This window comes from Plodia interpunctella, chromosome 17, assembly GCF_027563975.2.
Source record: "Plodia interpunctella isolate USDA-ARS_2022_Savannah chromosome 17, ilPloInte3.2, whole genome shotgun sequence".
Lineage (NCBI taxonomy): Eukaryota > Metazoa > Arthropoda > Insecta > Lepidoptera > Pyralidae > Plodia > Plodia interpunctella.
In genome coordinates, this window is record NC_071310.1 from 223,791 (window position 1) to 237,946 (window position 14,156).

Consider the following 14,156-nt stretch of genomic DNA (forward strand, 5'->3'; position numbering starts at 1 on the left):
TGCGCGTACTTACCACGTAGACAGCGGCTGTACCCCAAGATCCCTCACGAATATGGTTCACTGGAATTATAGTCCTTAAACACCTGCCGGCCGGCCTGACACACGGTAGTTCAATACTCGGTAACGATAGAAATAGTCCAGTTTAAATATAGGAGCACTGGCGATGCACTTATATGATAACACAATTATTACATATTTTTTAATGCGCTCGCGCTAAGAGCCGGTAACGAAGAAGAATCTCCCCTTGCCGCCGCTATGGCGTTTTGTTGCGCCGGCAGCATTGCGCATGCGCGGCGGCGAACCGCGCGTTCCTATTGGCTAGAATTGAATGCAGTACCATATAAATGGTGCGATTTGACAAATACATCGATAAGGCGCGCGAAATTGAATTTAATGAAAATAAAACGTTGAAAACGGAACATTCCGCCCACCAAAATACCAATAGGATTTTCCTAACATAAAACAAAATGACGATAATTATCGATACATAAACTAAAACTACGATAAACTTAAGCTAAGAAAGTTGAGTTGATTACATGGATGGCAAAGGACATAGTTTTACTAAAGGCCTCTTCAATGAGGAATCTTTAGCTGTTTTAACGGTTGCCACCCTAACTACTCCATCAGGGCCAGGATGCAACGAAACAACTCGTCCTAGTGCCCATTGAAGAGGAGGTCGGTTATCCTCCTTAATAAGTACCATTGAATTAACGGTTAACGGTGTTGAGTCTTTGTTCCATTTTGCTCGTTGAGTTAATGAATGTAAATATTCACTTTTCCAACGCTTCCAAAATTGTTGTTGAAAAGATTGAATAAGTTGCCATCGATTGAGTCGCTGGATTTTGATATTGGTATAGTCGTAATCTGGTACAGCTGTAAGAGGTTCCAGCGTTAAAAAATGACCAGGCGTTAAAACATTAAAGTCGTTTGGATCCGAGCTCAATGGACATAAAGGTCTCGAATTTAAAATGGATTCGATCTGAGTGAAGAGGGTGGTAAGCTCTTCAAATGTTAGGACTTGATCGCCAACAATACGATACAAGTGTGTTTTTGCTACCTTAATTTGAATCTCCCACACACCTCCGAAGTGAGGAGCTGAAGGAACGTTACGTTTAAAGGCAATTTTTTCCGCATGCGAAGCTTGTTCGATACATGATGCTAGTTGTGAACTTGCACCAACAAAGTTGGTTCCACAATCAGAATGAATAACATTGCAGCGACCGCGACGAGAAATGAAACGACGTAATGCCGCGATGAAGCTGTCGGTCGATAGGGTGGAAACTACCTCAAGATGCACCGCTTTTGTGCTCAAGCATACGAATAAGCATAAGTATGCCTTATCGATTTTTGCACCACGATGAGGTCCAAGCTTGATTCGAAAAGGCCCTCCCAGATCTACACCGACCACTGAGAAAGGTTTGGCTTGGTTGACCCGAAAAGCCGGAAGATCGCTCATAAATGGTTGCAGAGGTTTGGGATTCAGACGGTAACATCTTAAACATTTTGAGAGATGATGTCGTATAGTATGTTTCGCAGCAAGTATCCAAAACTGTTGTAATATCAGATAATAAGTAGTATTCAGACCTGGATGAAAATTATTTCGATGAATCGATTCGATTACAGCTGATGTAAGCGCACTTTTCTTGGGCAACAATGCGGGATGCTTATGTTCGAACTCAAGACCGGAGCGCGCTAGGCGTCCGCCCACCCTGAGTATACCCTGCTCGTCCAAGAAGGGGCTTAGTTTACGAAAGATGCGAGGCAGCTGATTTCGTGATTGTAAAATTGATATGACGTCTGAAAAATAGCGGTTCTGAAACTGTTTAACGATAATTAATAAAGCTTGATGACGCTCAATGTCTGTTATAAAAAGGCTATCTGCTCGCGGAACAATATTACGCATGCTATTATAAAATCTACGAATGTAGGCGATGATGCGACAAATTTTGTCTAAAGAAGAATGTTTTTCAAATAATAGATCGATAAGAGATGTTTGACTATTATTGTTAATTTGATCTGAAAAGAGAACCGTGGGATGACGTTGCTCAGCAAGAACCATATTGTCATTTAAATGATTTTTTGAGTTATCGATGGGCCACTCAGATTGTGGTTGAGACAACCACGCTGGCCCCGCCCACCATAAAGCGTTGTGGAGCAACTCCTGAGGCGATTGTCCACGCGAACAAACATCTGCGGGATTTGTGGCTGAAGGTACGTGCCTCCACTTCTCGGTCGGAACAATATCTTGAATGTAGCTTACTCGATTTGCGACAAATGTTACCCAGCGAGAAGAAGGAGCACGCAACCAGGCCAAGGTAACGGTTGAATCACACCACAAATAAATGTCGTGGATAGGAATTCGTAGCGAGTCCTTGACAAATTTGACAAGGTCTGCGAGCAGCATCGCGCCGCAAAGCTCCAAGCGAGGTATCGATTGGCGTTTTAGAGGAGCTACACGAGCCTTTGCACAAATGAGAAAAACGCGAATGGAGCCGTCAGACTCGATAACACGCAGATATATGACAGCGCCATATGCTACTTCTGAACTGTCACAAAATCCGTGTATTTCATAAGATTGAGCGCCGTCGATAGCGTACTTACGTGGAACCTTAAGAGCCCTAACTTGTGGAAGTTGGTAAGAGAAGTCATCCCATTGGGCTATGATTTCCGGTGAGGGCGTTTCATCCCACGAAAGGCCAAGAACCCAGAGCCTTTGAAGTAAACATTTGACCTTAATTGTCAAAGGGGACAAGAACCCGAGAGGATCAAAAATTCTGGCGACCTTACTAAGAATCGTTCGCTTGGTACACGGTAGAAATGATGAATTCACGTTAAAAACGAATGAATCTGAAGCAGGCTCCCACTTAAGGCCCAGAACCTTGACCGTGGTATCTTCAGTTTCGGTAAAAGTGAAAGCTTCTGAAAGACACGCTTCTGCGGGCAAATCGCTAAGAAGCTCAGGTCGATTACTTATCCATTTTCGGAGTTCAAACGAACCAAGACCAAAAAGGGCGATAAGTTGCCTTTTGGTTTCACGGGCCTCCGTTAGCGTTGAACTTCCGGATATGACGTCATCAATATATATATCGGAAGTTAAAATGTTTTTTGCTTTTGGATACTTGTGACCTTCATCGTTGGCCAGTTGCCGAATGGAACGGCACGCGAGAAATGGAGCGGAAGATACTCCATACGTTACGGTATTTAACATATACTCTTGAAGAGGCTCATCTGCGTGAGCTCGCCAGAGAATACGTTGGTAATCACGATGATGAGGCGCTATGTTGATTTGACGGTACATTTGGCGCACATCTGCCATGAAGACAACTTCGTGTTCACGAAAATGAAGAAGAATCTCCACGATATTCGATTGCAGTTTTGATCCGGTCAGCAACATGTCGTTTAACGATTTGGAATTAGAATCCTTAGCCGAGGCGTCGAATACGACACGAAGCTTTGTTGTAGCGCTGTCAGGACGCAGCACACAATGATGCGGTATATAGTATTTACCTAGACCCATTTGCTTGGTAGGCACTAGAGTCATATGGCCCCTTTCGATATAGTCGGTCATGAATTCAACATATTGTTGTTTCAAGTTATGGTCACGAGAGAGACGCCTTTCAATGGCATGAAAGCGTCGTAAGGCTATCACTCGAGAGCCTTCAAAGACGGGCTCGTCATTGTCCCTGAAGGGGAGGCACACGACATACCTTCCTGTCTCGTCACGGTAGTGATTGTTAAGAAAACTGTTTTCACAGAGTTGATCTTCTGGGGTTAATCGGGAAGAATGTGGAACGTTATCGATTTCCCAGAAACGTTGAACGATTGTGTTTAAACTATTGTCTACAATAGGAGGTGCTACTCCAAGTAGACTAGACGATGCAAGTCTGGACTTCCCAAGTAGAAGCCAGCCGAAAACTGAGTTGAAAGCACGCGGTTGAGAGGCACCGCCTTTCAGTCGTTGCTCAAGGAGCGACTCGACAAAGACGTCGGCACCTAATAAGACGTCGATCGGACCAGGAATGTCAAAACCAGGATCTGCTAACGGTAATGTCTTGACACCATCCCATCCCGTCGTATTTAGCCTTGCTATCGGTTGATCTTCGCAAATGCTCGATATAACGAACATTTCGAGACGAAATTTTATGTCATGGTTGGTACCAATATCGCACTCCACCACGCCACTGATTGAAGCAGGTGAGCCTCCTAACCCATAAACGTTGATGTTGCCACTTTTAGTTTCCAACCCTAACTGTTGAGCAGCACGAGCTGTAAGGAAATTATTTTGACTACCTGTGTCAAATAATGCACGGAATGAATGAAACTCACCAGAAGCATCACAAATCTGAACAAGAGCAGTTGCTAGTAAAACAGTTGAATTTATAGTTGAGTCAGACTGCGCCAATGAATCCTTAGCTACTAAGGCCGTTGAGCTAGGCGGTTTGTTAGTGGAGCTGGAATTACTTGCCGCTTGCTCCCGATGAAGTAATGTGTGATGTTTGCGTTTGCAATGACGACATGAAAATATCGATGTGCAGTCTCGCACTGAATGAGAAGCGTTAAGACAATTATAACACCATTTCTTTTCGCTAGCAACAGCCATGCGTTCATCAACGGTTTTAGCCAGATAATCCTTGCAAGCTGAGATATGATGTTCGTTACGACAGTAAGCACATTTACGAATCAACCGTGACGTGCCTGAGTAATTAGCAGATTTAGCTTGATTTGCTTTGTCACCGGCACCTTTATTATTTGTAGTGACGGCGGGAGCGACGAGAGAATGAGTAGCGTTATGTCGCTGTGACTTCTGTGAAGTTCCCGGTGTCTCCTTTGAAACATTAGCGGTTTTATTGGTTACGGCCGCAAAATGAGTGTCGCGAATTGCGGCTTCGCCCTTCGAGTGTAAGAACGCCCTTAAAAGATTGTATTGTGGAAGCTCGATATCTGTGTGTTTTTCCTCAAACTCGCGTCTTAATTTATTATCGAGTTTGGCAAGAACATTATAGCAAAGAACAAAATCCCATTTATCGGTAGGTAAATTTAACGTTTTTAAAATAGTCAAGTTCTCGTCGATCGTGTCTAAGGCGCGTCGAAAATCTTGAGCGTTCGAAGTTTTAAAATTAATATTCAAAATATCGCGCCAGCATGTAAATGCTAGTTCGCGTTTATCCTCGTAACGGGACTTTAAAGCTTTGTAAGCACTTAAATAATGTTCACTTGCGACAGGAAACGTTTTAATTAACGATAGGGCATCATCACGCAAAACTGACACGAGATAATGATATTTCTCGATATCGCTTAACAAGGTGGATTCATGAATCAACGCATTATAAGTAGCAATAAACTCAGGCCACTTCTTAACCGCACCGTTAAAAGTTGGCAAAGAAATTTTTGGTAAACGCATATTTCCACTGTGCGAGCCGGTCAATGAATTACATTTCGAAGTATCGATTCGTTGTAATGAATATTGTTCGAATTTTCGTTGAATGGATAAAACTTGAAAATACAATTCATCGAAGCGATCCTGAATATCGTCCGAAATCTCATCCGTATCATCCTGAAGAAGGTCTAAAATAGCAAAATGAGATTCATGAAAATTATCGGCTATATTTTTTATCTCATGACAATAGGAAAGAAACAATTCGATTTGTGATTCGTCGGTATTAGCTAAGTTACCTATTTCCAAAGCCTTAGTTATACGATTGTAGGATATAGTTCGTTTACGTCGCAAACTTGGTAAATTATTAATAGTGTAAACATTTTCGACACATTTTTTAACATTCTGTTTCGATTTGCGTCTAGTTAAATAAGACATTGTTACGATGTAAAACTATAATAAACTATTTATCAACAATAAAAAGTTAATAGTAAAATATTCGATTTGAATAAAATGTTAGTAGCTAACTTCTTCAGGGACTATCGGTGGCGTTGGGGCGGTAGGCAATAACACGACACAACAAAATGATGACGCGTCGGCGACGTTTCGTTATTGAAATGAATAATAGTTGAGAACACAGAAAGTCATTGAACATACGATACTACAATGTTACGATATAAAATTATTTCGAATATAAAACGAAATAAAATTTGGTAAATCCCAATAAGGACTGCGTATTGGGAAGCGGTTAGAACGATGTAGTCGAGTTATAACAAATATCAACACAAATTATGGTGCGGTAATTTTGCAATAGTATTGCTTATTGCAAACGGTAAAACGGTAAATAATTTTGTGTTAATCAGTATAAAACGACTAGGTATATACGATATTCGTCTGAACAAATGTTCTAGAATACGATGGACGCCATATTTAAACATGAACTCGGTACGGTTGTTAGGTAGGTATGTAGGTACTACACTCAACAAAATGGAACAAGGTTTGTTTTTTACCTAGTAATTGAAACTATTTGGTTATGCTGTATACTAGTATGTATAGTCAGCGAGAAATACGGTAAATGAAGTAACGATTACTAAATAAAATTGGTATTTGGCAGGCAGACTGAAGGTAGGTATTTAAGGTCCCGGGTTTCGGCACCAAAAAGAATGTTGCAAATTGACGCGATGAATTATGAATTTGTCAATCGCTCATCTGGATCAAATACCTTTCGGTATTCGCCGGTAAATAACGATACTGCAGGCAATAATGCCAATAAGGAATATTGCGCGTACTTACCACGTAGACAGCGGCTGTACCCCAAGATCCCTCACGAATATGGTTCACTGGAATTATAGTCCTTAAACACCTGCCGGCCGGCCTGACACACGGTAGTTCAATACTCGGTAACGATAGAAATAGTCCAGTTTAAATATAGGAGCACTGGCGATGCACTTATATGATAACACAATTATTACATATTTTTTAATGCGCTCGCGCTAAGAGCCGGTAACGAAGAAGAATCTCCCCTTGCCGCCGCTATGGCGTTTTGTTGCGCCGGCAGCATTGCGCATGCGCGGCGGCGAACCGCGCGTTCCTATTGGCTAGAATTGAATGCAGTACCATATAAATGGTGCGATTTGACAAATACATCGATAAGGCGCGCGAAATTGAATTTAATGAAAATAAAACGTTGAAAACGGAACAATAGTATCAAATTTGAGGTTTAGATATGACCGTTTAATAACGTAAGCCAAAAGTCCATAAAGCAGTAGGGACGACATCAGCCGAGCGGATTATACTCTGATCTGGACATATTTCCCGAAATTCCCACGAAAACGGGACCGGAGCAACGGCCACTTACATTTGTTTCAAAAGCTTATTGATAAATCCGACAATGCGGTTTAAAGCTTTGACAAACCAAAGCTTGATTGATCCTGATCCCTAACTGGAATATATTGGTTTGACAAAGTTTTTGTACGGTACAAAGCAAGATTTTTACAATGACTTTTTTACATGATACAATACAATGGATAATATTTACATAAACCTTTCAACTACATAAATCTTATATTCCGAGGTCGTACACACCAAGTAGGTGATCTGTAAAGCGGTATAAAACGCATTGAATCGAGTTTTCGTAAAGAGTTTCTATTCAGGGCTGGTTGTAAAGGTGTTTTTATCGCGTAGGGCTGCAATAGGGCATTCAATCCGAACTGATTTAATTCTGAGTGCTTCGAACCAATGACATTATATTAGCAAATGTGCTGGATTGTACATTGATGGATTTCATATGGATAAATACAGTATGAAAAAATAACAACACACTACCACGTCAAAGAAATTAACAACATTATTCTATCTTACTATTTTAGTTCAGTCAGGCAGGATCTAGATATATAGTTCAATTGCTATCGTACCTAAAATAATATATTTTTTTATACTTAATAGAAGATTGGATTAAAGACCCTGAAATTTACTTAACAATTTACATAAAGTAACAAAAACGGTTTTCTGGTTTTTAGGAATATACCAATAATATCGGGTTGGACTGCGGTGTTTGCCTACGACCTCCGCACACGTTTGCACCTACTATGCTATAAAAATATTCCTTATAATGCCAAGGCAATATATTCAATCCAGCGACAGCCCAGATAGAGATCAATGTACCATCGTGTTAGTCGCGGACCCCTGGCCTCATACCACGCAGTTCACGGAAGGGTTTGTTCAATAGCTCGTTATAATTTCCACTGGATGGAGCTCAGCTGAATACGGACGGCACTGATTCCTATTTACAAGATGAAATGCGGAGCGATGAAAAACCCGTTTATAACTTGAAAGGTGTATTCTACATACACTTTTTCATATACCTACGCCAATCTTTGGTTCTTTAACGTTTGTTTTTCCGTCTTTCACGTCGAAACTGATCAACTGATCATCATAAAGTGATTTCCGCGCATGGAGATAGTGGAAGAGCTGGAAAGTATCAGAGGCTACTTTTAGCTGCGGCGGAGCCGCGGTCATCAGCTAGTAATGTTATACAGTACAACATTGTTCGATACATCATAAAATAATAATGCTGTAAGCAAGGAAATGCTATTAATAAATGCGATAGAAATGTTGACATTGTTTGTATCAACATCATCAGTTGTAACTCAAAGTTTGTGTCAAAATCCTGAAATTTGATTACTGTACTTGTTTACTATCACAATTTCGTGTTATGTTCCCCCTATTATTAATCTGATCCTAAACGACCAACCGTCAGAAAATAATGTAGATTTACCCTACTTTCATCGTCACAAAAAACGTCATATGCAATTACAGTAAAGACCCTCACTTTAAGACCCTTTCTTTTTGTTTTTTAATCGTTTCAAAAATCAGGATTTGAGATTTTAGGAACCTTGGTGGAACATAAGCACATAGGAATCGTGTTCCTTTTGAATAATTTAGAATGTAATAAGACCTTAAAAAACTAGACATTAAGAACAACGAAAGTGAAAAGAGAAAGAAAGTGGCTTAAAAAGAAGCTGAGAAAATGCTATGTTCTAAGTGGGAAAAATGTTTTTAGGCTACGTGAATGGATAGATACAGTGTGTACATTTGTCGACTTATCCCTGTCATGCGACTTATCAGTATTATCTGTGTAATTAGCTGATCATCGTTCCGTAGCGCTGGCGTCGCAAAGTGGACCATTACACTGACACGACAATGGATGAGCTATCTCGTGACAGTATCACTTTTAGCGATAATGTCTGATAACGGGATGAATTCATTAAAACATTACTCATAATTACGTGTCTCTATCGTTAAACTTAATGAATGCATACATTCATTTTGATAAAACCAACGTTAAAGAAGAAACAGGCAGGATAAAAGATAAACAATAGTTAAATAGTGCGTAAAAATTTATTGGCAAAATGTCAAACGATAAGTAAATTGCAGAAATAAGTCGAAGTCTGTCTTATGCGTACTAACAGTAGTTCATACTTGTACTAACTAAACAAATCTTGACCTAGAAAACCATAGCATAACATTTTATATCCGTTTTTATTAATATTTTAATAGAGCCGATATCAGGACTTTTATTGGAAGAGCACATTATTATTGTTCTAGGCATTAAAAAAAGAAGCGCGTTTAACGTTACAACAAAAATAGGCATGCTGTCCTGGACTTGCAATAAAAAACGCACGACTTATGACATACACGTCGTTAATATCCTATTGAACAGTGAACAGGGTGCGACCGTCAACATCGGGCTATTCCAACGTCGGCTTAATTCGGATAACGCAGGTTTGGACTCGCCATCTGCCAGTGAAAACATGAGAGCAAATATAAAAAGTAAACAAAAAATTATTCAACAATAGTATCGTATTTATTTAATGTTATTTTTGTACCAACGATTTCTGAGCGGATTTCGCTGTATATACTGCTTGAGCTTTTAATTTTATTTTATAATAATCGTCATCGTTGAAACTGAAATTTTTCATAACACTAAACTTCTGTTGGTTGTTCGTCAGATCTACAATTGCTACCATAAACAAACTTATTCCTATGAATCTGATTGATTTTGTTTTTCGAATTGCTTTTATCATTATACATATCACAAAACCACCAAGCCCTTTGCAAGATCTGATGTGTAGGATGTCCCGGCTATTGACCTTGTCATCTTAATTATATACTTTATCGAAAAAGACAAATGTCTAACCGATTAATCAAAGACTGTAATGTCCATAACATCCACCCGAGGGCTGCGTCCGGCAACCATTCCCCGAAGTCCGTCATTCCAAACCCGTTCCATATCAAGTGATGGCAGCGGCGCCGCCACATCGCTCCTCATCTCGATTCATTGCCAGATTTCTGGGAACACCATGACCACGCCATTAGTCCAACCATTAATATTCTTCTATGAATATGTATATAGCAGGGATGGTCCGGATGGCGTCTTTTGTGTATCCTTCCATTTATTCCCGTACTGAATTACCGATGAAGGCTATAGAAATATTTTGTTCTTGCGAGACGGGTGGCACGTGTAATATGTAATATTTCAACTTGATTGCTTATACATATAACCTTGCTCAAGACGCAGTTAACTGGCTAAGAAAACTTATAAAATGGTATATTCTATTGACTGTCATACAACTAAATAAATAAAACTGATTGTTTATTTGTAGAAATCAATTAGTTAGGTAATAAAAACATTATAATAATTATGGCTGCCTTCGAGTTACACAACTCCTGACTCTGTCAGACGTAGAAGAACTACAGCACTAGAGAAGATAAGAAGTAGGTATTGTGTCCCTTGCGTTGAATGTGTTATGTTACTGTTTTTTGTTGATTACAAAATAAAGTTCCTACAAGTACTTAACCTCTTTATGATGCATCTACTATTTACCAATCTACTTCAAAACTTTTGTAGCGGCTGTCTGGTCCGACCATCACAAAGTTCCCGAGACCTCACATTCGGAGTTAGAAGGAACACTGATGGATGTGTTTTGTTGAGCGCTGGTTGTTCGCTAAAGTGTAGAGTGGTTAGAGTTCCCATAGGAATAAATATAAACTTCTTTACATTAAGAAGTTCGTTGTGAAATGGAAAGAAAAGGTTCTTAAGGATCTACTGGCGAGCATTAATTCAAAAAACCAAATATATTGTAACACATAGAAAGAAAGAAACACTAAAAAAATTGATTATATAATTAGGTAAAGATGTCATGTCAAGTAAATATATAATTTAATACATATTTGTTTTCCTTCGTTTATTATTAGATCTAGGGCCTGTAATCTGACAGATAAACCAACCTCTAGTAAAATATACCTAACGTCCAGTTATCCCTATGCACTTGTGAATTAAATTTTTAACGGTATCTGTATGGTAATATGTTACATTTAAACTATCTCATATTTATCCACGGAACCTAACGAAGTGGCTCGTCCTTACCCTTTTTTGTTTCTCTCTTCTCCGTACTCGGCAGGTACCTTCCTGCAACTCCTAATGGAGTTTTGATATCTGCTTCGTTTCCTGCAACAAGTAAACAAATTACAGACTATGCTTAATGTAAAGTTGATACAAACATGTTTGGATGGTCATTTGTGGAGGTTGTTAGAACAAAAAAGTAGCTTTGTACTTAAGTAAATAATTTGTGCGTTGTAGTTTCTCAGGTCTTATCCTATGTATAAATAAAACAAATTAGATAGAACGAAAAAAAACACATTTTGTATTTCAACTCACAGCATTGTCTAAAAATGCCACATATAACATGTTCATCCGACAAAGGTCATTGTGAGCCATAACAATAAAACGTCGTGAATGGACCAATTTTGCATATAAAACGTCCACTTTGCAACTTTGCAGAAACCGTACAAAGAAATGAATGATGCAATTTGCAACGATGCGCAATGCAAAAACGTACAAGCTGATGGGACCGAAACATAATAGTAAATCGTTCACAAAGCGAGCAAACCCTGTAAATTACGTATTGTATTCTGGACGGGAGAAAATAAGTCATTTGTTCAAAAAATCCTATGATAAATAATGTAACATTTTTTACGTCGTTACCATTACTTAATCAAAATGTACAAAAGTAATGCAATATGTATGTCATGCGAATGAATAAATTTTTGATTGATTATATTTCGATATTGAACTTATTAATGTCGAGCTCTGTATTTTATGATCGCGAATTTATTGATATGATGATACACCAATTCTTGCTATTGTAACTCCAATTCCTTACCATTTAATCGATTTAGATGTTGCTAGCATGTCTACCGCACTAACGCGCTATCGTAAAGTTTCAGCTTATGGCGATGTGTGTGGCAAGAAACAACATCATAGCAGTTCGCACGATGTATCCCTTCTTACCTTTTAGGACAGAAGATTTTCAAAGCGAGCGAATGTTATTAGGTATGTGGTTATGTAATTCGTGGTATGACATTGCGCAAAACTTTGCACGAAGTGTCGTAGTGATACCAATATTGCAACCACAGAATTAGAATTCTTCGTATTAAACCACAGAGCCATGTATTTATTTGAGATATAATTGCGTTTTTACCAAACAAATATAACTTAAAGACAAGATTGTAACCTTAAACACCAACAGCCTATAATAATACAAGTCAGCTGTCGTATGTCCGTCTGTGCTACGTAATTATCGAGTGTTACATGCAGGCAGCACTTTCATACAGGGTTTCTGATCAAAAGAATGGAACCCTTTATTAATTTAATAGAGAGTTTGGTTCAGTATTCATGTCAAGCGTTTATTAAAGTACGTGGGGTTTCAACTATTCACCCTCTGTTGACTAAATTTTCGATTTCCGATGGATTGTCAAGCTTGATGGGAATGAAGCTATTTTATTATAGTGTAGTTTTTATAGTGATCAAGGGTCCTATGAAGTCACATCCACTATCGAAAGAGGGTACGAATTTCTAGTTGAAAAGTTTTTCCTATATTCTATTCAATCGTTCTGTAACAGTTATACGTTTATCATTAGTCATTGAACTACTGCTAACATTATTATAAAATTGTATTTAATACAGTTAGTTCAACCATGAAAGAAAACAAGTACTTTATATCCCGCAACTTTTTAACAAATATAAAGCTTGGAATAGTTTAACTCTAAACATTTTATACGTTTGTTCCTTCCGCGTTTTTCTTTCACATTGTATCATCATTTTCATGAGTCACGAATATCAAGTTATCCATCATCATAATGCATACGAACCTGACTGCTCGCAAACCGCAGGAGCGATCGACGTGGGTGGTTCGTGTGGCTGCAGCGCGGGGCAGGGGTGGTCCATCACTATTTATTTACATTAACATCCCTTTGTTATTATTTCTTTAAATACATTTTTGGAGGCAACCCTTAGCGTTAAGTCAAAGTTATCAATGGATCTTGAGTGATTGTTAGGTTGCTATCTGTCACGTTCAACTTTAATTGAAATCCTTTTGGAGAATAGAAATGTTATTTTCTAGATATATGTGAAAATTTTCCGCTTCCAAACAAGTTTTATTGACAAAGACCCTGAGAAAGATTTCGGCCATTCCGTCCCCTGAGATTGTTCAGGCCCGGGGGTTGTTGTGGAGAGTACTTTATTGGCCCTTGTTCGCGACCATACAGGCGGCTCAAGGGAGCGCCCTGTGCGCTGAACGGTCGACTGCTCGCAGATTTAATAAATGTTCCTAAACAAGCAACTCTCAGTTTAAAGTGGTTGCACTATATACTATATAGGACCCTTTTTTAATGGTAAAATCATAACTACACATTTTTGAACTGCCTGTCGTCTAGTAATAAAAAATTGGTAATGAGACTGTGATATCATAGATCTTCCTCAATACATTTATTGTTATGACTTTGCAGACTGAGCGTATGTTCATAAAAATTTTGTGGTTTCTAAGTTGAGAAACTTAAATTATAAGAATTGCTTTAAACAACTTAACAAATCTTCAAATATCACTCAGAATATAGATCTGTGTGAGGTAACTCTACGCAGGTGATACTTGACCAAACAATACTCAGATTACTTCCCTGCAATGCAATCAAACCGAAGGAGAAACTCAAACTATGTTGTTTTAGTAAACCATCGCCATCCGATATGCGTGTGTTCCAATGCACAGATAGTACGGATCAGGAATTATGACAGCCTTAATGCTATGTAATAAAGACCGTTATTGAATAAATTGTATAGTCAGTCTGTAGAATGAAAATGATAGATGATACGGTTCCGTGAACTAAGCCAAAGCTGTACAAAGTTTTTTGCCGTCCATTGAGTATACCATCGTATACTCTTGTT

General features: G+C 38.8%; 1 protein-coding gene across 1 annotated transcript; it reads right to left on the bottom strand.

Annotated features, from left to right (window-relative positions):
- Positions 1-213: 213 nt before the first annotated feature.
- Positions 214-13,163, bottom strand: LOC128677308 (uncharacterized). Its single transcript, XM_053758056.1, has 4 exons — positions 13,088-13,163; positions 11,304-11,384; positions 2,282-4,266; positions 214-318 (listed from the first exon to the last, which is right to left on the bottom strand). Exons 1-4 carry the CDS (start codon positions 13,161-13,163, stop codon positions 214-216), a joined length of 2,247 nt encoding a protein of 748 aa, XP_053614031.1.
- Between the last annotated feature and the right edge of the window lie 993 nt (positions 13,164-14,156).

What these genes read in the sequence shown, in the direction of transcription:
- LOC128677308 (XM_053758056.1), bottom strand. Translation starts at nt 13,163, where the DNA reads ATGGACCACCCCTGCCCCGCGCTGCAGCCACACGAACCACCCACGTCG. An exon ending in GAAGAGAGAAACAAAAAAGG is followed by an intron (nt 4,267 to 11,303) that starts GTAAGGACGAGC and finishes ATTTCCTTACAG; the next exon opens with CTCGTGCTGCTCAACAGTTA. An exon ending in GTGCTCCTTCTTCTCGCTGG is followed by an intron (nt 319 to 2,281) that starts GTAACATTTGTC and finishes ATTCAATTCTAG; the next exon opens with CCAATAGGAACGCGCGGTTC.